The 25,759-nt window shown below is 40.0% G+C and overlaps 1 protein-coding gene across 2 annotated transcripts in view; it reads right to left on the reverse strand.

Moving 5' to 3' along the window:
- The window catches only part of KCNH1 (potassium voltage-gated channel subfamily H member 1), a 316,249-nt gene that overhangs the window by 127,084 nt on the left and 163,406 nt on the right, over nt 1-25,759 (reverse strand). For both annotated transcript variants that reach the window (XR_013231140.1, XM_077338430.1), the window contains exons 9-10: nt 21,410-21,662; nt 3,860-4,056 (exon numbers count right to left, since the gene is read on the reverse strand). Coding sequence is in view for 1 of the 2 variants with exons in the window: in XM_077338430.1 (XP_077194545.1) it covers nt 3,860-4,056; nt 21,410-21,662 (450 nt within the window). In the remaining variant the exon portion in view is untranslated. The remainder of the gene's footprint in view (nt 1-3,859; nt 4,057-21,409; nt 21,663-25,759) is intronic.

The following is a 25,759-nucleotide window of genomic DNA, read 5'->3' on the forward strand; positions in this document are numbered from 1 at the left end:
GCACATCAAAATGCTTTGCTAATTACAAATGAGATTGGTTTCTTGGGAGAGCAGCCTCACTGGGAGTCCTGGTTTCCATCCACAAGGACTCTGCCATTACGCTTTGGGTAAGGCATTTCCCAGAGAAATTAGAACGGCCTGGACCTCACTCGTCTCTCAGCTGTAGGGGGAGGCAACACCAGTTAGGGTTCATTTTTCCTTTAATCTATCACACAATGTATTTGTATTGTTATACCAGTTTGTTGTAGCTTTAAAATATCTTTTAATACACATTTTTTCCAAACACTTGTCTCTGGTGTGTTTTATTGGCTTTCTATGTATGGTGGGGCAGTTTGAGTCTGGTTCACCACAAGAGAGGGGAGAGAGGGAGACCCCTAAATCTCCCTCACATACTTCTTTGCAACATTCTAGTCAAAGCACAGCACAGGAGCCCCCACCTCAGAAACATGTGTGATGTAGTAGTTAGAGTTGTAGGCTTGGATGTCAGGACCCAGGTTTAAATTGTCACTCAACCATGGAAGCTCTGTGGGTGATCTTGGTCCATTTTTTCTCTCTCAGCCTAACCCACCTCACACAGCTGTGAGGGTAAAGTAGAGTAGGAGAATGATGTAAAATGCTTTGTTCCAAATTGTGGAGAAAACTGATATATAATATTAATATATAATACATATATCTGGAGATGGGGAGCACATAAACGGTGGGCTGATGAGAAGAAGAGAAAAAAGCAGGGAATGCGGATAGGATATGAAAGCTGCTGAGGGCAATAGGTGGGGCTACAAGGAAAAGTCAATAATCCATTGACAGATGGGGAAGTCTAAGCCCACTTCTCTTTCACACCCGGACAAATGGCCCTGTCAACAAATGTTCTATAGCAAATATAGATCAAAGTCATATAGATAAACACAGTGAGCTATGAATGGCAATTGTTAGTAAGGATATGTAGGGGTTTTTTAAATTCATGATGGGCCAGAGAGTGCCATCTTAAGGTCCCAGGATCTTGGAAGTGGGAAATATGTTCAAGTTTGTTCTCATTTCTTTGTGACTCCACTGATTCAGTAGCAGAAAATGGAAGCTGTAGAGACCACAATAATACTGCCATATATACTGGGCAATTTTATGAGTTTTAAATTTTTGTATAGTTGGACGCATGGTTATGATTGGTCAGCATGTTTTCACATCTTCTAAATGTAGACTCTGAATTTGTGGCTGGTATTCTGCATCTGTAGTTTTCTCCCATCACCAATTACGGCATGTGTTTTGCATTCTTGTCAAGAGAGTGGGTGGTCCTGTCTCCCATCATGCCTCACTCTTTTTAAAAATCTGAGCATGCACAATAATACACTAGTGCCTTTACACAATCAAACATAAAGAAAAAATCACAACCCCAACTTTATATTCCGGTGGCACTCAAATCACTCAAGCAAGTGGGGGGGGGAGTTCTTGCATTGATCACCATGCATGCTTTAAGACAAAGCATGTTGGCTGCCATTACACAACTGTTTATCCACACAAAAGTTATAAAATGCCACACTGAACCTTAAATCATGAAAGTAAAGTATGCTTAGATGCTGGAGGGGGTGATGGGGAAGTCAAGGGGGCAGTAGAATCCCTGTTTTTGACTTTGAATTTTCTGGAGCACTCCCAGAAACTGGGCATTATTGTTACTCACATTGCAATGCAATCCTGTTCAAATGTTTTTGTTTTATTTATTTTTTATTAGACAAACAAAAGAAAGAATGTAATTGATATTTCAGAAACCATTTATACCCAGGAGTGAAAAATCTTTCTATATCTGACAGAGCCCCTTCTCCATCTGCTTCTAATAATTTCATAACATCTTTACAATATATTTGTTTACCAGGATATCCTTTAAAATTCATATCATACTTTTTAAGAGATTGAAAGTTAGCGTGATTAAAAATAGGTATAAGGGGAGAGATCCCAGGGTACAATTTTTTCCTTCATTTTTTCAAGATCAATATTGCGCTGTGTAAAGTGGACCTCAAACTCAAAATAATATTTCTCTCCAAATTTTTAGAAAATAAAACCTGATGACCCCCTTATTCTGCTAAGTTATGACCATCAATATGACAACTTAAAAAAAATATGGAGGGGAGGAAGGAGGACAGGAGGAGAGGTAGATCGTAGGTGGAGTTGATGTATCATCACGGCCTATTATGCACGGCCGCTGAAATGGTGGCATGGAGAACACGGAGGAGGAAGAAGCGAAGCAAACCGCTTATGCACGGAATGGAACGCAATGGTGGCAAAACCCAGAGTATCCAATTATGCACACGGCTACTCTGGAGCCGCTTCTGGTTGCACCCTGGTCCCAGGAAGCTCCACTTTCTTCCACATCTCGCTAACGCGGCTTTTTCGGCGGCATACGTTGACTCTTTGCCCGGTTGCCGCCTGCGGTGTGAATATTTGGTGATTTTAGCCGCCGCCATTCCACCCCAAATGCGGACCATCCACTCCGTGCATAATGGGCCCACTTGAGGCAGGAAAAGAGGAGGGAGAACATTTGAATCCTGAGCTTCCTCAGTGGATAACCATAAATTGCCTTCCAAAGGGAGGGGAGAAATGGCATTTTCTGAGGATTCTCAAATGGCATGGCAAACAGGGATTGCATTAGAATCTGCTCCTTGAGAGCCTGATTTTTGTGTAAAAGGTTTGTTATTTTGTGGGACTTTTGAAAGGCCACTGTGGCATTTTCCTTAGCCGCAGAAGCAATCCAACAGAAGAACCAAATCAGAGGGAGGCTCCTTGGACGAATGTTGGAATCACAGCACTGGGAATAAAGTCCTACATACCAATCTTAGGTCTTGAATTTTAATGCCTGTTGGCAAGGAGCAGTTGGACATTAAAAGAAAATTACAATCATTGTTCACCATCATCACCTCTTGGCCGAATTCTGGCTTCAGGAAGGTTGGCAGGGAACCCATCAATATTCGCCTTCAGGTGTACAGACCTTGACTGTTCTGATATTAGTTGTCTACACAGACTTAATGACCTGTTTGCTTGTCTCCCTTTTCTTGATTGTGAAAAAGGTCAAAGGAGCACAATACAAACAATCCTTTTATAAAAGAAAAAAAATCTGTCATATACTCACACGATTTAAAAGACCCTGCTTTTCTGGACCTCACTCTATTGTGTATTAAACTTATTATGTCTAAAGTCATATTCTTACCAAATGTTTCACTTCAATCTTGTCATCTAAAAAGCTCTACATTGGGTCACCCTTGAAAACTTTCAGAATCTGCAGTGGGTGCAAAATGCAGCAGAGATGAGCTGCAATAATCATGTCAAATCCTATTTTGCAATCTAGAACTAAGCATTGCCACATCCAATTCAAACAGCTGACACATACCTCTGAACTCCTTCATTAACTGCAGCCCCTATATGGGATGGACTGTCTCACTCCCCACGAACCCTTGTGACAGGCTGAGAATCCCTTTTTGTTGTTCCAACCCATGAGGGTACATTTGGCTACTAACCACACTTGTGGGCTTTTTCTGTGGCTGCTCATGTGCTATGGCAAACTGTCCCTGATGCCATTAGGTTATCTTCCTCTCTCTACAGATTCTTTCACTTGTACCAGTCCCCAGAAGATTACTTTTTGGGGGTCAGCAGCAGGCTGCAACAGGAAGGTATATATAGGTTCAAATACAATATTTGTTGAATGCTACTACTTGGACTGCTGCATAGATGGGCTTGTCCATGGTGAGACTGAAACAGGCAGAAATGGACCTCCATTCAGAACAGGACATAGAACAAGGTAATATTACATTTGAAGGAACACGTAACATCAAAGAAATGCAGGTTTTACCTGACTTTTCACAAATATAGAATGCCTTACCCTTTTCCGCAGATTATAGGTCAATATGAGGTTCCTTGAGAAAGAGTGTGAAAAGGCCGTGTAGAACTCCAGTACTTTCTGTAAGGCATCCCTTTTGATCACGTGAAGGTCACAGTAAGTCAAAGCCCTGACATTAGCACAAGACTGGGCAAGGGTCGTTTCTTTCCAGAAGACATCACCAAAAACATCTCCTTTGCCTAGAGCAAACATCAGATCGATAACCAAATGATTACTGCATTATCAAGATTGAAACAGCAGCTGCAAAAGAAATATTATCCCCTTCCCAAATCCCATTTTATTTAACAGTATATACATTTCCAGTCCAAACTTCCTACTATGAAGCACAGGGCTGTATGCAAAATGCTGCTCCTGAATACCTTTCCCTGTCGGTAACATCAAGCTTGATTTAAACATGGCACTGGGCATGTACAGAAAATACTGCCAGATTTACCTAGAAACTGTGCTCTTTGCTGCTATGCATTCCAAGTTGGTTTATCAGTGCAGTGCCTGCCTGGTCCCTGGTAGGCAGAGGTAAGATCCCTGGTAGGCAGTGGTAAAATAACCTGTTTGGAAAGCAACCCTGGCCAACCGCAGTGCCATAAAAGTAGAAGCATTTTGGTACACCCGGTATCACATTTAAATCAGGCCTCAGTTATGTTCCATTGGAATCTGCCTACTCACATCAAAATGATACATTATCAGTGCTATCAGAATATACTGCCTTATAAAATCATTCCACTGCGGGGGGGCGGGGGGAGCTGCGGCCCGCTGCCAAGGCTCTTGCGACCCAGCGGTGGACCGCGGACCGGGGGTTGGTGATCCCCACCCTAGACCACTGAATAGATAGACAGGTAAAATTTCCTATTGACTTTACTAGCCCCTCTGGTTATAATGAACCGAATAAATTTGGCTGTCACGAAATCACCTGAATTTGAATTCCTATATTGAAAAGTGGATTCGGGTTATTCGTGTATACCCAAATCAAGCTGGGCTAAATCTGAAAAGTACCAAAAAGTATTTGGTGAACATCCCTGATTGGAACAAGGAACAAAGAAGCAGCAGATGTACTTACAGCATTTTAAAAAGTGTAGCATTCATTTTCATCTTTCCATTTTCTACTGCTTTGTCAAAACTGTTATGCAGAGCTCTCCCAACCTCTTTCTCCATCCCTTGCACATTTTTTAGGTAAAAGTAAGAAAATATAAATGGGATCTAAAAGCTATTCACAGAGGTAATGATGAAATGTGATGAAGCAGTAGAAAGAGCCCAACTGGAAAGATAAAGAAGCTGTTTTTCTCCATCTTTGTGCCAAACTTTGACCCTGAGTTTACAAGGTAAAATAGCTATGAAAAATCAGAAGACTCTCACAGCAGGCATTCCTTCCCTGCTATGCTTCTTCCCTGCTGCATTCTAAATCATACTGTCAGTTTCTTCGGTTTTACTTTCAGTTCTATAATGTTAAATACTATTATGGTCTTAGATGTTAATGGTGGGTGGGTTTCTTCTTGCTCTGCTCCATAGGAAATCAAATAAAATGTAAAAATCCAAAGCAGTCTAGAAAGGTAATTTGGAAAGGTTATATGGTGAGGGGTTCTGTATTTACTTTCTCAGAGTGAATACCCTATATATTTGTACAGAGTTACAAGCAAAATGATTAATTGTCTAAAAGGAAATATTGCATAAACCAATCCGTGACACGGGCCAAACCAAAGGATGTTTTTAAACATGGTCCTGCTACATAGTACAGAGCCAGCTTGGTGTAGTGGTTAAAAGTGGTAGCCTCTAATCTGGAGAACCAGATTCAATTTCCTGCTCCTCCTCCACATGCAGCCAGCTGGGCGAACCTGGACCAGTCTCTCAGAGCTTTCTCAGTCTCACCAGGAAGGGTAGACTATTGTAAGCCACTTTGAAACTCCTTTGAATAGTAAAAAGCAGGATTTTTAAAAAGCTCTTATTATTATTTTACTAGGAGTAACCTGTCAGGAACTTAGGTTTCAGTAGCATCGGTGAGACCAATCCATAAACTTCACAGATCAGGTAAAGAATAAAAAGTCCTGAAGGTATCTGCAAAACATGATAGAAATCCCAAAGCATAGCAGGATGAAAATTGACAGAGACACAGAGTAAAGATATAGCCAGTCCTTTATAGTACTGGAACTATGGGCGGGGGAAAAGGGGTTCACATCCGAGGCCCCTTTGATCTTTTTAGGCATGAATCCTGGAGATACCTAGTTGAATCATTCACTGGAATGCAGGAAGTATCCCGCTGGCAATATGTCTTTCCCCTGAGAACCAAGGCCATATGCCGAGAGGGGGAGCAGAAGTAGTTGGAGAGCTGACCGGCTGTACATTTCAAAGGTATGCAAAGGATGGGGGGGGGGGGGGACTGAGCCTGAAGAAAGCAGCCACCTGGAGCCAAAGCCAAACCTCCTGGGCAACCCAGAGGACCGAAATGAACCATATATGACACAACCAAAATGACTCACATCAGTGTGAAAGCTTTTGAGTTCTACAGAGCTCTTCATCAGACTTCATGTCTAAGCAAACAAATGGGGCAGATTTTCACACCATGGTCTCGTCAGCATTTTCTGTAGATTTTAAATGGGACTGATATCATGTTGCATCCCATTAAAAATTATTTAAAAAAACACAGTTGGTTTAGACTCTTTCGAATCTCAGAGAGGACACACAGATCCCACCAGGAAGAACATGGTTGTATTAACAAAGTTGTAGGTTGATTTTAGTTGGTTTGCAATGTAAAAAATCAAGGGAAGTCATATTGGATTTTATTTCCTTGTGCTGGGAAGAAAATGTGACTCTACTCTCTTCCCATGTTCATTTTCCTCCAGTTGCTAAATCTGATTTACTCACTGGAGGATTTGATATCTTATTAGGTTTGTAGTGTTTTTCATACAATGTGCAAAGTCCTTGGATATCGTTCATGGTTTGAAAGGGCAAATTCTGGTCATTTTGTAGGCATTTTTGTCCACGGAAGCATGCAATATTTTATAGAGAATACTATTGTAGTTCTTAAAGGGCCAGAATACTTTGTTCAGGCAGCCTTTTGGCTGTTGACAGCATAAAATATCCAAAGAGAAATAAGCTGAATAAACTCTCCATATCCCTAAAACTTAATTTACTAGTAGATCAGTGCAAATCTATTTTATTAGATTCAGCGTTTTTCCACTTGGAAACTATTTGGTCAGCATAAATATAATTTGTGATTAATCCATTTGCTTTAAAATGTGGATTGCTTTCAATAATCTATGTAGATTCAATCAAAGGTTATGTAGAAGAATATATCACCTCACTGTGAGTTGTTCAGCAAAGAAAACTTACCTATATTAAACTTTTATCAAAGCATTTCTTGGGCTTATGCACCGGTTTAATTCCCTAATTAATTTATTTCTGTGCTTGACTTGGGTAAACAATAAGCCTAATGTTGAACAGTCAAAAATAACATCAGGCAGCTTAATAGCATGCAACCTCTTTTTGTACTTTTCGTGTTCTTATTTGTCTTGTCAGGCTAATTGGCAAAGTGGATGAAAGTCACCCTGAGATGCACTCTCCTCATTCATCTGAATTCATGTGGTGCAGCCTGATCTACTCCAATATGAGGCCAGACGTGTGTGTGTCTGTTTTTTCAAAAGGTATTGTCTTCTTCCGTCGTATGTATTTATTGACACATTTTTTCCTTCCACTTTCAATGAATTCTGTAGATATTACAATGCAAAAGGTCTGGTCAACATAATTGTTTTTGCCACAAATTCCAAAACTGCACCTCCAGTCTTATAAGATCACTTCCTACGATAGGGCAGCAGAACAAAATCTGAGTCCAGTGGCACCTTATTAGACCAACAGTTTTATTCTTTGTATAAGTTTTCATGTGCATACACACTTCTACAGACACCATTATGGCCATTATGCATCTACACGAAAGGTTATACCCAGAATAGGTCTTAAAAAGCACCACTGGACTCCACAGTTAGGTTTCTATCTTGGCTAGTTAGGCTGGGTTGTTGTTTCCCTTTCTGGTTTTGTACTTTATATCCTGGACAGCACTTCCACCAGCACAAACACTACTGCCCACAGAATGCAACTTTCTTGGCTCCCACTTGCCACAGCAGCTGAAGATGCACACAGATATCTTGTTTCTGGGAGACTGGGGCAGGATTTCAGAGACCAGGAACAGGATTTCAGAGACCATTTGGGGCTGCCGTGAGAGAGGGAGTGCTGAGGAAGTAATGTACCACCAATGGAGGACCTTACAGCAGGCTTTCTCAACCAGGGTTTTGTGAAACCCTGGGGTTTCTCCCTGGAAGGGTTTACTTGTTTTCTGTAAGAATGTATATATGTTTGCCCACTGACTTGCCCCTCAATCAACACTAATTGGTAACACATGTGCAATTTAGCATTGGTTTAACACTGACAGGAGATAACAGTAGCTGGGACCCAGTTCTTGTTGCCGAGAAGTTGAGTGATTAATATATCCAATAAAAGTGGAATGAGAGATTTCTAACTTTGGCCTTCTGATTTTGACTTTGGACTTTGGACTCTTCTACCCATCCAGGAAAATCTTTCATCAGAGGAACACTCCTTGAGCTAAAGGAAAACACTGGGACCATTTCCACACTCGGAACTTTGCTGCCCCAGATGAAGTACAAAGGGTCAAATGCTCCCCCGTCCAGGATCAGGAATAGGTGGGGCAACCTGACCTGGCTCAAACTCCAGCCTGCAGCCTGGTGTGAAGCCTCCAGTGTGGAAACAGTCTGGGATGGATCCTTCCAATATCCTACCACTTTTCTCTACTCTTTCCTCTACCCTATGAAGACCTTCACTAATTTAATTAGTTTTTCCGGTGGAAAGAAAACTCTTGCAAGGTGGTGGTAAGAGGCTTCTATGCAAGAGGATCAGAATTCTAGATCCCAGGTAAGAGTTGGCTAAGTCCTGATGAAAAGTTAGCCAGGTGAGAGGGAAGGTGATGTCACAATGACTACTCCAAGCCTGAGTGGGCTAGCCATATAAATTACAGGGAAATTTCTTGATGGACCCTTCCCCAAGGGAGCAGTGGTGATCAGGAGCAAGCATAGCCAAGCTCCAGCACTCAGCTCACCCTCAAGGCCATTAGACTTGGACTCCTCTTCAGTAATGGCTGTTGATGTCAGCTCAGCAACTGTCTCCTCCAGCACCACTGTCAGTTTGGGGTGTGGTGCAGTGGGTGATCTAAGGCATACAATCAGCCCTATTGAGATGCGTGGTCCTGCCATGCTGGTTTGCAGCACAACAGAAACAGCTCAGCTTGGCTTGCTCTGGGACTGTTTGTACCATTCAGTTCACTCCTGATTCCAAGCTGGGAATTGGCATTCTGACTCACCCCCAGCTTCTGCCTGGATATCTTACATCAAAGCAGTCAGCAGTTTTGCTGTGGAGGTAGTGATCTATCCCTCCCCCACCACCCCATAGGGAAACCACTTCCTACACACCTCATGAAATGCAGGGTGAAACCTGAGATAGGAAAATCAAAACATTAGGTTCTCACTCTCCTCCCCAATTCCTCCATTGCACTCAAGATGCCTGCATTTCAGTCAGAAACCTATGAGAAACTTTCTGTCCAAGGGGCCAGAACACTACTTCTATGATGTACATTTCTCAATTGCATCCCAGGGCTTGCCAGTGAAAGGGTTTTCCAAATGTAACCCAAGGGCTTCAATTTCAATCTGTTGAAGCGCTATCTATTGGAATTTAATGAAGAAAGTTCCTGTCCCGTGGCCCATGTAGCTCTGTGACATCCCCACCTCCACTATAAATGAACAAGGATGTCCAGGGTCACTACACAGAGGTGAGCAATGGCAAACCACCTTTGAAGTCTCTTGCCTGAAAAACTCATTGGCTTGCCATAAGTTGGCTGTAACATGATGACACATTCTTCCACCACCAATATAAATACACTTTAATTCTTTATGTAGAAGATATGGGTAGGAAACTTAAAAACAAAATATGTTCCTGTTTGTAATGTATTATCAACTTAATTTTTAATGTTCCATCACAACTCTTATATTTGTTTTGTCTAATTTTGAAGTACAGAATCTTTGGGAAAGTATTATTCACAGCCTTCAAAAGAAATAAACTTTAATAGTCTTTTCCTAGAAAAATGGAACATGTACTTTTTAAATATGCAAAGGTTCATACTAAAGACAAGGAAGAATTCCCATGGCAAACTGTGACCTCTCCTTCATACTCTACAGTTTATGGAACCAAGAACGTATACAAAAGATTAACAGAAATGACGGATATTTAACTAATTCCCCTTTAACTCATATCTTGCAAGAAATAGCTACTAGGTACATGCTCAAATACATTTGTCTGACATTTGCTACTTGTATGAAAGAAAAAGATTCTGAAATTTTACACTATACAGAAATAAAAACCTTATTACAGTAGAGACATTATAGCAGCTGAACTACCCACTAAACCAAAAGTGTTTTTACTTCCACAGCAGGAAAACACAAGAGCAAATCCCTTGTTACAAATGACAGTTCATGAACTGGTTTGGATTGAGAACTCTTTTCAGGGTCTAACTTGCAGATATAAAATGCACATGCTGCAAAGATTTCTTCCTATTACCCCGCTTCCAGACACTACCAGTACTTGCAGGACTCTTCTTTATCCTGTTTTTTTTTTCCTTATGAGCCTTGTGGAGGAGATTCATATTGGAAAATAGCATACAGAAAAAAGTTTGCTCCCCATTTCCCCTACATTACTGCCCTAATCAGACCATGGGATCACTGCAAGCTGCTCCTATCACAAATAACACAGATTCACAGATCTCTTGTCATCCTATATATTTAATTAAAGACCTCATATTTCAGTTCTCTTTATTCATACTCCATTGAAAATAAAATGGAAATGAGCTACCTGCTTAGGACTAGATGTCATAAAGTTTGATGTTTGGGGGCAGGAATGGCACCCTGACTGTTTCTGCACTAGGGATATCATTTGGATTTGCATTTTTAGAGTCAAGGTTTTTTGTCCCTTTCTACACTGAGATTCACCTTTTTGGGTACTGATCGGGCACCCCCTCACTTGCGCCGCAGCAAAGGAATCCCCAGAAAACACCTTTCAATTTTTAAAGCAGGGCCTAACGGGATCATTTGCAGCACACAGTAGCGCCCCACAGGCTGGGTGTGGGCTGGCCCTGGAATTTCAAATCCTTTATCTGCCAGAACCTAGGTTCTTGTGTGTGTGTGTGTGTTGACTTCTCCACACCCAGTGTCACTTTCCACACTTGATGTCATCAGCCCCCATCTCTTTGCACCCAAGATAGGTGCAGTATATGTTCTGTTTCCCTATTTAGGTAGTGTGTGTATGTCTTTCTGTGTGTATATTTCTTAATAAAATACAGAATCCTCTATGGAACCAAATTAAGCCAGTTTATTTCAGGGGTTCCCTTAAGGGAACTTCTGTATAAGTCCCCGGTCACCCCTGCCTCTTAAACTGCTAATTCCCCCAAAATAAAGCACTTTGGATAACAAGTTTCTGTACTGAATAATTAAACTCAGCTATTGATAAGGGGAAAGAGAAATGGTACAAACTGGAGTGAGTAGTTCTTTTACTTGACAAGAAAGGAATGTTGGAAGGAAATAATTGGTGGGAGCCCACCAAACACCCTTATCATGGAGACAATGGTCCCCATGATGCACCCAATATGTGCAAAGTGTGGGTTTTCTGTGTAAATTCTGATTTGCATGTATGGAAGTTGTACCTGTATGAAATATCCACTTGTCCAGTTCACATGAATGGACTATTATGTGTATCTGTGTGGCAGGGGGAGAGCCAGTTTGGTGTAGTGGTTAGGAGTGCGGACTTCTAATCTGGCATGCTGGGTTCGATTCTGCACTCCCCCACATGAAACCAGCTGGGTGACCTTGGGTTCGCCACGGCACTGATAAAACTGTTCTGACCGAGCAGTGATATCAGTGCTCTCTCAGCCTCCCCCACCCCACAGGGTGTCTGTTGTGGGGAGAGGAATGGGAAGGCGTCTGTAAGCCGCTTTGAGCCTCCTTCGGGTAGAGAAAAGCGGCATATAAGAACCAACTCTTCTTCTTCTTCTTCTTCTTCTTCTTGGTCATTGTGGAAGATGGCCACTTAGTCCATGAAAGCTTATGCTAGAATACTGTCCATGGCCACTTAGTCCATGACAGCTTATGCTAGAATACTGTAAGCCTCCATTTTATTTCTGTTGTCACAGCCAAAGATTCTATTCTGAACTTTGCAGTGACTCTGAGTTCTGTGATTATAAAACTTTCTACCATATTACTCAGAAAGTTTAGTACCAGTACGAACCTCTTGTGGCGCAGGGTGGTAAGGCAGCTGACATGCTGTCTGAAGCTCTGACCATGAGGCTGGGAGTTCGATCCCAGCAGCTGGCTCAAGGTTGACTCAGTCTTTCATCCTTCCGAGGTCGGTAAAATGAGTACCCAGCTTGCAGGGGGATAAAACGGTAATGACTGGGGAAGGGAATGGCAAACCACCCTGTATTGAGTCTGCCAAGAAAATGCTAGAGGGCGTCACCCCAAGGGTCAGACATAACTTGGTGCTTGCACAGAGGATACCTTTACCTTTACCTTAGTACCTGTAAGCAAGTAATCTGTCAGGAAAACTTTGTTCACGCTGAAGAATGCTTGGTAAGCATCCAGTGAACCCCAGAGTTTCCAAGAACAAGATGTCAAAATCTTCCACTGACTCTCATTAAAATCCAAGTAGCTTTGGTAAGACCTGTTGTCTTTGCTTGTTGAAGGTGTGTACAATGTTTCCTAATTTGGGCATTCCCCCCCCCATAACTTGAAGTAATGTTTACACATTAATGTGCCATTTTGTGAATCTATCCTGCTGAGATGAGATTCTCACCCCTAGCACTTCTATGTTAATGATGTCCTTATAGGCAAAGAAATAAACCCAAAGCTATTTCAGAGAAACATTACAACGATTACGTTTGCATACTTTAAGATTGCAATTAGATAAAATTAAACCAGCAGGAATTTTTCTCCCAAAGCAAATGGGCCATTTAATGTCCTTCGTATACAGAACAAAAAGATACACCAGGTTCTCTGCAGAACTTACTTCTTTTAAAAAATATCTTCCTCAGGGATTATTACTTTGTAAATAATAAATTAATCTAAAGCAATGAGGACACACAAATGATGCCTTCCTACTCTGCAATGTGTTATCTTAAAAAGAGTAAATAAATGAATCCACCTTGAAGATAGTAAACAAATTAAAAATCCAGGTTTGCATCACAAACATATGCTTTCCAAAGCCACTCACACCACCACCATATTTTAATTCATTGTTAAGAGAAGCGTCATCACAGCACAATTAATGCTTATTAATAAAGGTGGCACCTGCATTTCCACAGTTTCAGCACAGAAATTCTATCAGAAGCTCCTATTACTATTCTACTCATGGTGCTCCACCACAATTTCTTTATTCAAGGTAACAATTCTATAGGAATTTTACACTGTGCTTTCATAACTTCTTCATAGATGTGAAGAAAAATTGGTTTCCCTGTCATTTGCTGTATTCTCTGGCCTTACCTGCAAGCTGCTGCCCCTTTGCCCTACTCATGCACAGTTACAATCCATCACTTGCTTCCTAGGGACTTTGGCCATCAGAAGTTCCCAATATTGCCTTCATGCCCAGCTTTCTTCTTTTCTCCAACCTTCTTCTCTTCTTTTTTGGTTGCTGTTCTGCTTCTTTTTCTTCCATATCTACTGCTTTGAGGATGTTATTTCCCCCACCTATCTCAGCTTATAGAGACACCGTTTGGGCATTTCAAAACTTGAATGTTTCCCCAGCCTCCCATCACCATGCAATCAACTGGACAGTCACATGAAAGGATTCTGTATTTGGCAGCATTCTCAATATCCAGTTTAAAGGGAGACCTTACCCTACACAGAAGAAGCCTGCTACCCCCACCCCCCACCCCAACCTCCATACATTCAGGGGAGCATCTGTCGGTTTATTTTTTTATCCCAACTTTTCTAGCCTCATTCCTTTAGGAAGATTTGAACAGAATGCTACAAGCATACAAATATATGGTTGTGTTGTACATGCAATTGTGGTTGTTTTTACAAAGCCTTTGCAAAGGGGCCAGAGCTTCCACTGAATTTGAAAGCAGGTGGGTTAAGACCAGTGCATCATGATCCCTTCTATGTGTGTTTAGAATATATTAACAGGAACACTTGAGTAATGATCCTGTGTTCTTAATGTTGGATCATCTGGGGTGAAGGGAGAGATAAGGATGACTTTGAGCAATTGGGCACAGCACTAGCTGTTAGTCATTCAGCTCTCAAGCAGCTTCCATCACAGGATGGGTAGGGCACGCAGATCTGTAGGCCAAAGACTTCTCTTTGGTCCATGGCTCAGACTGGGAGGAGAAGGAGGAGAGTTAGTTTTTATACTCTACTTTTAACCACTACACCAAGCTGGCTTCAGCTAGAGAAGCTGCTGTGGGTATGAAAAATCAATGGAGATTCTAATGCACATAGTTCTTCCACTCATGCAACCAAAGCTTAGCTTCCTACTCTGCAAAGCTTAGCTTTGGTTTTATCAATGTTTTATCAGTCTAAGCTAATGACAGAATTATACGATAACTAGATAACCTCCCTCACACACACACACACACAAAATGTGATTCTTCAGTTCTGCTTTTTGCATAAGAGTTTGGCTTTTGTCTTTTACATCCCTTCTATCTGCCCCAAATTGCTATCACAAAACCAAAGTTCATCTTTCCATAAATATACCTTGAGTCTTTGGACTAAGGCGAGCTATAAATCTAATAAATAATAATACCTTTTTCTTAGATACTGAGAAAACTTGATTTGTAATAATGCTGATATGCAAGAGAACATGGTACATTCAATCAGCCAACAGCAGTAACTTCATCAAGATACCAACAACATTTGTGGTAGGGTATGAGCTTTCGTGAGTCTCTGTTCACATGCGTTATCTGAAGAAGTGAGCAGTGATTCACAAAAGCACATACCCTACTGCAAATCTGGTTAGTCTTTAAGGTCCTCCTGGGTTGTTATACTTTTCTATTGTTACAGACAGCAGACAGAGTAACACAGTCAGAGGAATATTGTTCTAGGAAGCACAAATTTTAAACAGATAGCTGTAAAAGCATTTAAAAATAGCGTCTGTAAAGTCATCTAGATCTCTAAGGCACAATGGATAGTTTGCTTTAAGTTGCATGCATCATTCAGTCATAGAATAATAAAACTGCAGTTTATTTTGCAGCTGCACAGGAGATAAGAGGATAATTCCTGAGAGAAAAGTATATTCAATTATGAGGAAACTGAAGGGGAGATAATAGTTTAGCAGAATCCTTTCCCCTCCTTTTTGGTTTCATTTTCTGCAAGGATTGATATTAACATCCTGGCATGCTACCAAATACATAAAATTCAAATTTACACTACTATAGACATTCTAATACTGGTCCATTGGCTCATTATGTCCAAAGGATAGATGTTAAAAAAAATTAATTCAGAATTATGCTTGTTGCAACACAAACAGAATGGATTCTTGTGGCAGCTTCACAGATTATTTTATAGCATAAACTTTCATGGATCAGAGTAGTAATTTTCAACATGGGCCAAATCATCCTTAAACAGGAGATCTACAAATTAGGGGGAGAGTGTTTAAGATTTTAGGAATCCTCTTCTCCCTCACTTGCAATGATGGCTTATGATTGCCAGCAGAAGAGAGGTATTTTACATGCCTCACCATTTCTGAGGATAAAATCCAAGATTTCTCTCTCAAGCACAACAAACAAATCAAACCTAACATTCAGGAGCGGATGACTGAAATGTACAAAAGTCTCCTAGATGTATGCCTGAGATCTGTGTATCATGTGCATATATTATAAAATATATTACAAAATTGCCTTGCCTAGTGTGAAGAGTAAAGCACCAAAACACCAAGATGCTTAAAATAATAAAACAGTTTTATTGTGAAGAGAGAAACAACTTTGTACAGAAAGAGAGAGAAGACAGTCTACGTCTCTCTGACTAACTTTTTGTTTGTTTGTTCTGGAGGCAAGCTGGGAGGAAGTGTGCTCAAAGGAAGGTCCATTCCGCACATCGAAAAAAATAGTGTTATGCCAGCACAATGGCGTAATGCTTAAAAAATCATGCTTCCAACCATTCGTCATCTCTTCGCTCTCTCACTGTCCTCTGCAGTCTTCTCATGCTTCTTGACACTCCACACACCTGCTTGAAATGGTGGAGGAGGAATGTGCAATGCACGTGGCTCTTATCTGCCTTTCAATCAAGCCAGGCAGCCAGTCACCTTTCTCCCTGTTTTAAAAGAACCGCGCTGCAAGCTAATTTTTTTAAAGTAAAGCTTCTCCATTGCTATCCCTATGCATCTAATCATAGATGCATAGTGCTTACTTTACTGCCACCCCTTTTGGAATTATGAGCCTCAAAGCTTTAAAAAAGTAACCTTGTTCCCGATTTGGGGGGGGGGGGCGGTGTTAGAGAGGAATGCTTTGTATGTTAACTTGTGCGGGGGGGGGGGGGTTAGCTCTTCCTGGATGATTTAATGCATATTCATTGCTCCAGGCAGCTTGCTTCGAAAGAAAGAAAGAAAGAAAGAAAGAAAGAAAGAAAGAAAGAAAGAAAGAAAGAAAGAAAGAAAGAAAGAAAGAAAGAAAGAAAGAAAGAAAGAAAGAAAGAAAGAAAGAAAGAAAGAAAGAAAGAAAGACCCATCTCCAAGAGAAGGAGGTGGGTGCGAGGGCAGGCACTGGAGGTGGTTCCTCTCCTCTCACTGGTGCTACATGGTGCTTTAAAATGGAGGATGTAGCTGCCAATTTGTTGCTGGGACACTGGATGGTGACAATATAATGTAAAATGCCAAAAAAATGGCGTCAGAAAAAGGTAAGCCTATATTTTCCGGGTGCAAAATGGCCCAAAGTCTTCAATGTGCCAATTAAAACTCAGTATTTGTAAAACTTTAGGAAATTTCTAATCTAACTATGCTAAATATACAACTCCTCTGATGCCCCTTACATGACAGTCTTCATATGTTTTTGAATCATGTACATTAAGAAACCCTGGCTAAATGTTGCTGATGTGCAGGCTAGGTTTTCTTCTGCCTTCTGTTTCTGTCCCTTTCCTTATTTCTATAAATTCATGTTTACTGCAATTAGCCTGTCATCTTGGAACCTATCCTATATTTATACCGTGTTTATTTTTGTATGAGATGATGTTTCATGTTTGAATTTATAGATCAGTAGCACTGTTGCCAGATTAAAGTAAAGTTAATTCATCATAAGAGATTTAATTGGTTTATAAAATTATACTCGGTTAGCAGACAATAGTGAATAAATTAGCACATTTGAAGAAGAAAAAAAGCCACTTTATTTTTAGAACATCTAAAAGGATAAAGTAATAAGGATGCAACATTCTGAGACTGTACTGCTATTCTGCATCCATGATTTCATACCAGCTAATCCGTTCATATTTGAGGAACCTAATATACTTTTTCACATGGAGATAGTTCCCTCGCTAGCCTTTCAGCACTGCTGGTTCAGGCGCTTTCACAGCACTATCTCACAAATGGCACTCTCTCCCTATGGGAGAAAATGTAAAATGTCTCAACATAGATAGATTCTACAGTTATCACGGCTAACTTGTGTATCTAATCCAGGTAGTTTCAGGCTGAACTCCTGAAAAATGATATATACTGGATTTGATCTTCTCCACCAATCAGGCAACTAGTGGCCTGGTTAGGTGGCTATCTATTTAGCCCATGCCATGGTCTAGTTGCACCATTGTTCCCAGTGTTCCCCTCTACCCAATCAACATGACCAAATCCCATAGTTTATGTGAAGCTAAGTGAAGATAGCTAGTGTATTGTTGGCAGAATATTCAGGATGAATCTGGCAGAGGTTTGTTTTGTTTTTTTGTTTTTTTTAACTAAGCTCATCTCAGTTTTTTGCACTATAATTGCTCAGCACAATTATTCTGCTTCTTTGAATATTTCATAGAATCATAGAGTTGGAAGGGAACTCAAGGGTCTTCTAGTCCAACCCCCTGTACTCACAAATACCTGCCCACTCACAATCTGCCTAAGTTCATAAAATCAGCATTTCTGTTAGATGACTATCTAGCCTCTGCTTAGAAACTTCCAAAGAAGAAGAACTCACCATCTCCTGAGGAAGCCTGTTCCACTGGGAACTGCTCTAACTGTCAGAAACGTCTTCCGAATGTTTAGCTAGAAATTCTTTGGAATTAATTTAAACCCATTGGTTGTGGTCTGACCCTCTGGGGCAATAGAAAACAACTCTGCTCCATCTTCTATATGACAGCCCTTCAAGTATTTGAAGATTTATAAGGATGTGCATTTGGATCTACCTGAGCTCAAAGTATACCCAGAAAATACCATATATTTCAGCTTCCCTAGTGTATCTGGATTTTCTCAGCAAAATTGAATTGGGGGGGGGGGGATATCTCAAAAAATCCCAGATATTTTCAGAATTTATTGGTAGTTCCCAAAACATCAGAAAGATAGGAGCAGATAAAACAATAATGCAACATCTAATTTGAACATGGACACTGGTACCAGAGCTTCAACAAACTCAGATGCCAACTTTGTTGTCACATACACTCCAATAACACAATCATTGGACCTAACAGCATCACCTACTCCATCAAAGGCTTATTCACATGCTCATCTTCTAACATTGTACATGCCATTAAATGCCAACAATTCCCATGGGGCAAAGAGGTCCGCCAAAGAATAAATGACATCAAAATGACATCTGACATCAAAAATCACAGGACTGAAAAACCTTCAATCAGGTGGCCTTGTCATGCATTTCCCATGTATCATCTAGCTGTGACCTCAGCTATTGGACTTTGACAGATACAAACAACTGTTCAGAATGGAACAGTTACACAAAATACATTGTTTTAAATTGTAAGTAAATGAAATCAAATGTGTGCAGTGGGTGGGAGGGGTGGGTAGGTCATAGCGTGTTCTCATTCACAGCTGTACATTTTATTTTACACGATAGCTACATTTGTCCTCAAAGATTAAGATTGTTGGGTTACTGGCTCCTGTGCACAGCTAATGTGACTGAAATATAAAGGATTAAAGCTCAGAGAGAATTTCTGTTATCACTGAAAAGTCTGACAGAATCAAGGAATATGTTCCACCTCCTTAAGGCTGGACTTGCCTTATTATCTATCTCTATCTAGTGGATTATCACAGACTTTTCCTCCTCGCTTTATTTTCAATATGTTTATCGCACAGCAACCTCTCTAGTGTGCATAACACTTTCACTCTAATGCAGGCCTTTGTAGCTGAAAGTAAAACATATCTACAGTTAAAATAATTTGGATGTTGGTTGCAGGACTGAGCTTTTATAACCACTAATATCTGGAAATAAAGTACCCTAGTAAATTGGGATGTGAGGTCTAAATTTGTGAAAGTATGGTAATTTTTATTATTAGTTACCATATTTCAAGGTAAACCATGTAGTTATCAGTCATAAAGAATGTCCTGCTTTGGCCTTTTAAAAGATAAATTTGCTTATATTTTAATGTATTTATTAATTATGGTTGTAAACAAATAATATATAAATACACTACTAGCTAAAAAAAGTCATTTTGATATTTCTCATTCCCTGCTATTCTGCTGTCACCACAAGCCACAAATATACCCAGAATGCCCTCTGGTTAGAGATTTTTCTCCAGGTAGCTCCTAAGTGCTTATGCTTTGGTAATCATGGCCCTCCAGTATGAGGTTATTCTTGGAGAAAAAAAGTGACTAAATTACTTAAAAAAAAATTAAGATACAATAGATAACATACACAGTACATTTGAACTACAGTTACAGCCTTTGAGCAGTTGTAAATAAGTGCTTTCTTTGTCCATAAATCGAAAAACATGTTAAAATGTTTACAGCAACAGGTAAATCTGTGTAAAGGTTCCAGGTAGGCTGTTCAGTTTTCAAGCTAGCATCATCCTGTTACTTCTGTCTACATGAAATAAAAACATTTCCCTTGTGATAGCAACAAGGCAGAAAAAAGCCACACTTTCTCCATTGTGTACCTGTTCACAGACCACTGCAGGCCAGCATCCTAGCTCTCCTTTGGCATAACTGTCCTACTAATCACTTTATTGTCCTCTACTCCAGATTGGAAACCAGAACGAATAGATAACGGGAGAGGAGAACTAGGGCTTTTTACTTTAACCAGTCTTCTTGTCAGGTTCTGAGCATTCAAAAAATGTAAACTCAATATGCACAAAGTAAAGTGCAAAATTCTTACACTGATAGTTGAGTGAAATGTGATTTCATCAGAGAATACCCCTACAGACCATCCTGAAATGAAATAGCCACTAGTGGTGCAGAAGCAAAAAAACAGTCAAGGATGCTATAGGGTCCAGGATGCTAGAGATGGTGCACCTCCAACTGCAAAGCACTTCGTTTCTAAAAATGAAATCAGGCAAGATTGTGCATAAAAAATAGAATTTCTCCTAAATATAGAGCTTCTCTATGCAAAAGCCTGCTCCCTAGGTACTCAATTTGATTTATTGCCTACAAATTCATCACTAGTCCTGTTGCAGACCTATTCAAATCTTTTTATTTATTTTTATTATTTATTTAGATTTATATACCGCCCTCCCCGAAGGCTCAGGGCGGTTTACATTTGTTGTGAAAGAGCAGCCTTCCAGCATTCTTTTCTGAGAGAGCAAGAGCAAGACGGCAAATTGCATTTTCCCTGTCAAATGTTCATGTTTGTTTGTTTCTATTTCTGACAAGTTTCTTTTAAGAGTTGTATCCCTCTACTGTTTTAAGACAGCCCTAAAAACAAACAACCATGGTTCCTTTCTGAGGGGGGGGGAGCTACCTCCATTCCAAATGACAAGTTGCTTCTCCATGCTCCTGTTATCTCATGCAAAACTTTACTGACCAGAACCATGTGACTCACTTCAGTCCCTAGCCTCCATCTTTCTCAAAGTTTTTTCCTCTTCCTCGGATCTTCCAGCCCTTGTCCCCCTACCTCAGTCATATTCTTTCACATTCCCCCTTATGTCTAGACCTCAAGGCCCATGATTATAGCCCCTACCCAAACATAAATGCTCTCCTCGCAGTTTGATATTTTTCAGTAACTGAATAAAAGAGCAAGTGTTTTCAATGAATAGCTATCATGGTGTAGTGATTATGAGCAGCAGCCTCTATCTTTGAGGGGACTCAACTTAGTGCATGCTTATAAGAGGGGGATATATACTGTTGCATTGAGTGGGTGTTGGCTTAGAAAATGCTCTGCATTAAGGAAAAAATGTTATACACTGGAGAATTTTTGGAGTGTTCAGCACATCATCAGAAGTATGCGCACTCCTTTATATGTTTTAGATTGGACATTAGTGAGGTTGTGTATTTTAAGCATCCTCCTGCTCAACAGAAGATATCATCATCAGAACATAAAACATACATACATTAAAAAGTGTATATAGGGGGAATGGTAGTATGAAATCCTACCTAGAATTGCAACAACTTCATCATCCTGGATTACTTCCAAGGACCCCGAAACCACAAAGCAAAGGTTGTCAACACTTTCTCCAGCATGGTAAATGAGATCCCCAGGAGCACAGTGAACAGTCTGAAATTCCATTGCGAGAGCTCGCAGACATCCGTCGCTAGCCAGTCTGAATGCAGGGTGCTCCTTAAAAACTTTACGATTCAGATGAACACAGATGTCTGCTCGCATATCCTTAGGGCAAATCTGTAAAACCTAGAAGAATATTTCAGGAATTAATCCTGTGTGCAAAAGATCTTACTGTGTGACATTCTCTATACACTTTTATTATTTTTAAAAAATTAAGATATGAGAATTAATCTGCCCTTCTGGTAAAAATTCATCTGTGATTAATATATTACTTATATTGGCCAAGATTATTAAAATTCTGTGGTGGTGGAGGAGAAAGTTAAGTGAAGGGAAAGTCTATCAGCACCTCAGAGGGGACAGAGAAATCGGGGAAACCACCAAGAGGTTAGTTGGGTAGTTAGGCTTCACCCTATGAAGAACTCAGAAAACTATACTATATATGTGTAGGGCTCAGGGGGCTAGATTAACCAAAAGCTTGTTCTATACCCTTTGTTATCTAATCTTGATAATAAACACTTGTGATAATGTATGTCAGTTTCTTTCTCCAAACTTCTAAGTGTGCTTTGGAAACAAATTTTAAATTTTGTAATTCTGTAATTAAAGCAAATATGTACCCTAGTACTCTGGGGATAAATAGATTTCAGCAATACCTTCTTCCAGTTTCTTGTTTTGAACTACAATTAATTTGATTTTCTAATACAGGATACCACAGATGAACAGATGTTTTAATTTTATACAGTAAATAGATGCATCTTCCAATACATATATAGAAGAAAGTAAAATAATTCATAATAATAAATATATAAATTATGAGGTACTAGTTTGAGGTGATAAACGATAACTAAAAGTACGTCTATTTTAAACTGGGATCTGTCAAAGCATGCAAGTTTATGAGACAGTTAAAAATCCCTGTTTCACTCTTGCATCTAGCAACATCTTAAACATGAAACTAAAAAGCTCTTCAGCATTAAGACAGAGCCTGGATTTATAAGAAGGGAAACATGTATTTAGGCCAGCCATATTCTCTGCTGGATATTGAATTATTATGCTAATATTCCAAGGTTTTTAGCTCAGTAAAATCAATAGAAAAGAAATCTATTTCACACTTAATATGCATATTCCTTGAAAAAGACTGCACTAAGTGCAAACACTAGATATGTTGACTAAACAGTCAAAATTGCCTTTAAACTTTGAAATCAGAAAATTAATTAACCTATAATAGGGAATAATCACACACTAGGGAAGAGAAAAAAAATAACCTATTTGCATCTCATGTCCATGCATATATAGACTGGCTGGCAGCCTCTCACTTAGTTTTAACCCCAAAATCATATGTAAGATACACGATTCAACAAAGTGTAGCATATGCTTAATACCACAACTCTGAACAGAGTTATACCCTTCTCAGTTCATGACTTACAAGGAGGTAACTCTGGTTAGGATAGCACTGCAAATCTCTCCTGTTGAAATAAATGGAGCTGAAATGGGTTTTAACTTGGCTGGGGTGTGTTTTTTCTAAAAATATGTTGGTTAAGAATTTGCTAATAAGTCTTTTACAGTGCAGTCCTTAGCACAGTTAAATCACTGAAGTCAATCAGAAAAGAAATAAATCAGAAAATAAGTCAATCAGAAGAGTGCAACTCTGCTTAGCATTGCGCTAATGTATGTTTCCAAGCTCCTTTGTGATTTTTTTTTGTGAATGGTGGCAGCTATGAGAGAGGTATACTAAACCTCTTATAAGGAACCCCCTATCTAACGCTAGGAATGAGACTCGTTGCATGCTGGAATGCAAGGGATGCTAGTTAGCCTTCTCCTTGCTGCCTGACAGGGCAGGGGGTAGAGTGTAAAGAGCCAGCAAGTGTCTCTCCCCATTGGGAGAGGCACTCACCAGCTCCTTCACCCCCGGGCTGCCCCTCCAGGGTTCAAAGAGGCTTCTTCCTCCACCCTGAATGGCCGGCATGCTGAAGCTCTGCCAGGAGGCTTTGGAATGGTCAACACATATTTCTTGGTCAAGAAATACTTTTGTCTAATGATGAGCCCATAACCAGAAGGTCAATATGGGGCATCCAGTGTGGTATCAAAGAAATGCATGGTATCAAAGAAAAAATAAGTAATTGGGGGCAAAAATTGTTTTTCCTACCCACCAGTTCTCCTCTGCAAATCTTTACCCTTTAACTTATATTTTTCCTGTGCCAACTGGGGAAGGGCAAGGTACAAATAAATTATCATTATTGTTACTATCATTATTATTCCCAGCCAGACTCAAAGCCGGAAATGAGCCAGGCAGAAGGGGAAAATTGCAAAGGAAACATTTGGAAGGGGGAATCAGAAGCAGAACACATGAAAGTTTCTAAATACTGCATTACCCCCTGTCTCTGTATCCTCATTATTTTAGCATGTTAAGATTTGCTAAAATGAAATCTAGTGCAGTTCATCCCCAAGTGATTAGGTTTTCACATCTACTTTTATGTAAGTGGAATCCCAAGCCTGTTTAGGGGTTTTGGCCACAGGTTGAAATTGTCTGCACTGTGGGCTATACTGCTATATATAGCTGATCGTAAGTAGGTTCCTATTATGTAATTTTTATTTATTTATTTATTTGTTTGTTTGTTTGTTTATTTGTTTATTTGTTTATTTGTTTATTTGTTTATTTATTTATTTATTTATTTATTATTGGATTTATATACCACTGTTCGCCAAAAGGTCTCACGGCGGTTCACAATAAAATATAAAATCAAAGTGAAATCACATAAAATCCCATAAATACCCCATTATTACAATAAAAGATGGCATTCTATTCTATAACTTTCCCCACTTTCCCCGCTTGTTCAGAGAGAGGTCGGACGTTAATTCTGTAAGAAAGAGAGGAGAGAAAGACTGGCCGATGGATTAGGGATCTTGGATGGAACCCAGGCTCTGCCCTGGCCTCAACCATATGCACTTAATCACGTGTCATGTTAATACTTATGCTTTGCTTCAATTCTAAAATCCTAATAATGTTGGTTATTGAATGCCACATTCTGTTGAGTGAACTGACTCTCTTTGAGTCCCTGGAAGTAAAGCAGACTATAAAGAATGTTTTAAAGAATGAAATTTACATCTCTTTCATCCTTATCTATTGTTGTTCCTCTATATATTTCTGAAACAGCCTAGGGGGTGGGATGTGTCCGGCTGTCCAAGTTGGAATAGGGCCAATCAGGGAGCAGCCAGCTTTGTCCTGATTGGCCCTGCCCCTGCAGCTCCCACCCTCCGTCCCTGGATTCTAGCCTCTTTGCTCTCAGATGCCTTAGTGCCTGAAGCCAGCAGCAGGTGAGAGGGCCCTGGGCAAAGGGTCATGGTGGAGGGCTAGCTAACGAGGGCCTCCTGGCCTGCTTCACTGGGCCTGCTGATGAGGGCCTCCTGGCCTGCTGACTGCATGCTAAGGAGCTCTGCCCTTTTAATGAGCTGCCCAGCACCTGCCCGCCCCACTTGATTTGGCTGCAAGCTGCCGCCCAAAGCCACCTTAAGCTGCCTGGCCAGGGCCCAGGGAAGGGGACCCTTTCAGGGCCTGTTCTTAGGAATGGGCTTTGAAGCTAGTCAATATATATTTTTATTTTAGGTAGAATGAATTACCATGGTTAGTTTTTTATTCATGGTTCTGTCTGTTTGAGCTGTTAAAAATAACATTGTCAAGACTTATATATCAGAAGAAAATGCTTAATTTTAGTTTTTCTGTATACTCTGCACCATATCAAACAGGTAACATAATTAAAATGGTGAGATTAGGGAGATGACATTCACATTCAATATACTTGCTTAGAATGTATTCTAAATCAAACAGCAAGGATATAGAAGCCGTATCATGATCTATTCATTTTGTGATATTCTTGAAGTTGTGCCTAATGTAAATTCAGTGGTGCTTGAGAATTGGACTTAAAAGATTTATGGCCCAGTGTCAATATTACTCAAAGTCATATTGGTTGGTTCATGTTAGTCATTGAAACATTTTTATTTTTATTGATGATATGCCTTAAGATGTGAATACATAGTTACTGATCTTTAGCACAATTCATTTGTTTCAAACATACATCAAATTCCATTTAACGTTTCCTAAGCTATTAATTTTTGCAATAAACCACACAGAAACCTGTGTAACACAAGTTATTTAATTATATAGGATAGGATGATTTTGTATTGAAAACTATATTAGCCATGCAGAATTATATAAGGTGATGATGAATCTC

The sequence above is a fragment of the Paroedura picta genome, chromosome 1, assembly GCF_049243985.1.
Source record: "Paroedura picta isolate Pp20150507F chromosome 1, Ppicta_v3.0, whole genome shotgun sequence".
In the NCBI taxonomy this organism is placed as follows: domain Eukaryota; kingdom Metazoa; phylum Chordata; class Lepidosauria; order Squamata; family Gekkonidae; genus Paroedura; species Paroedura picta.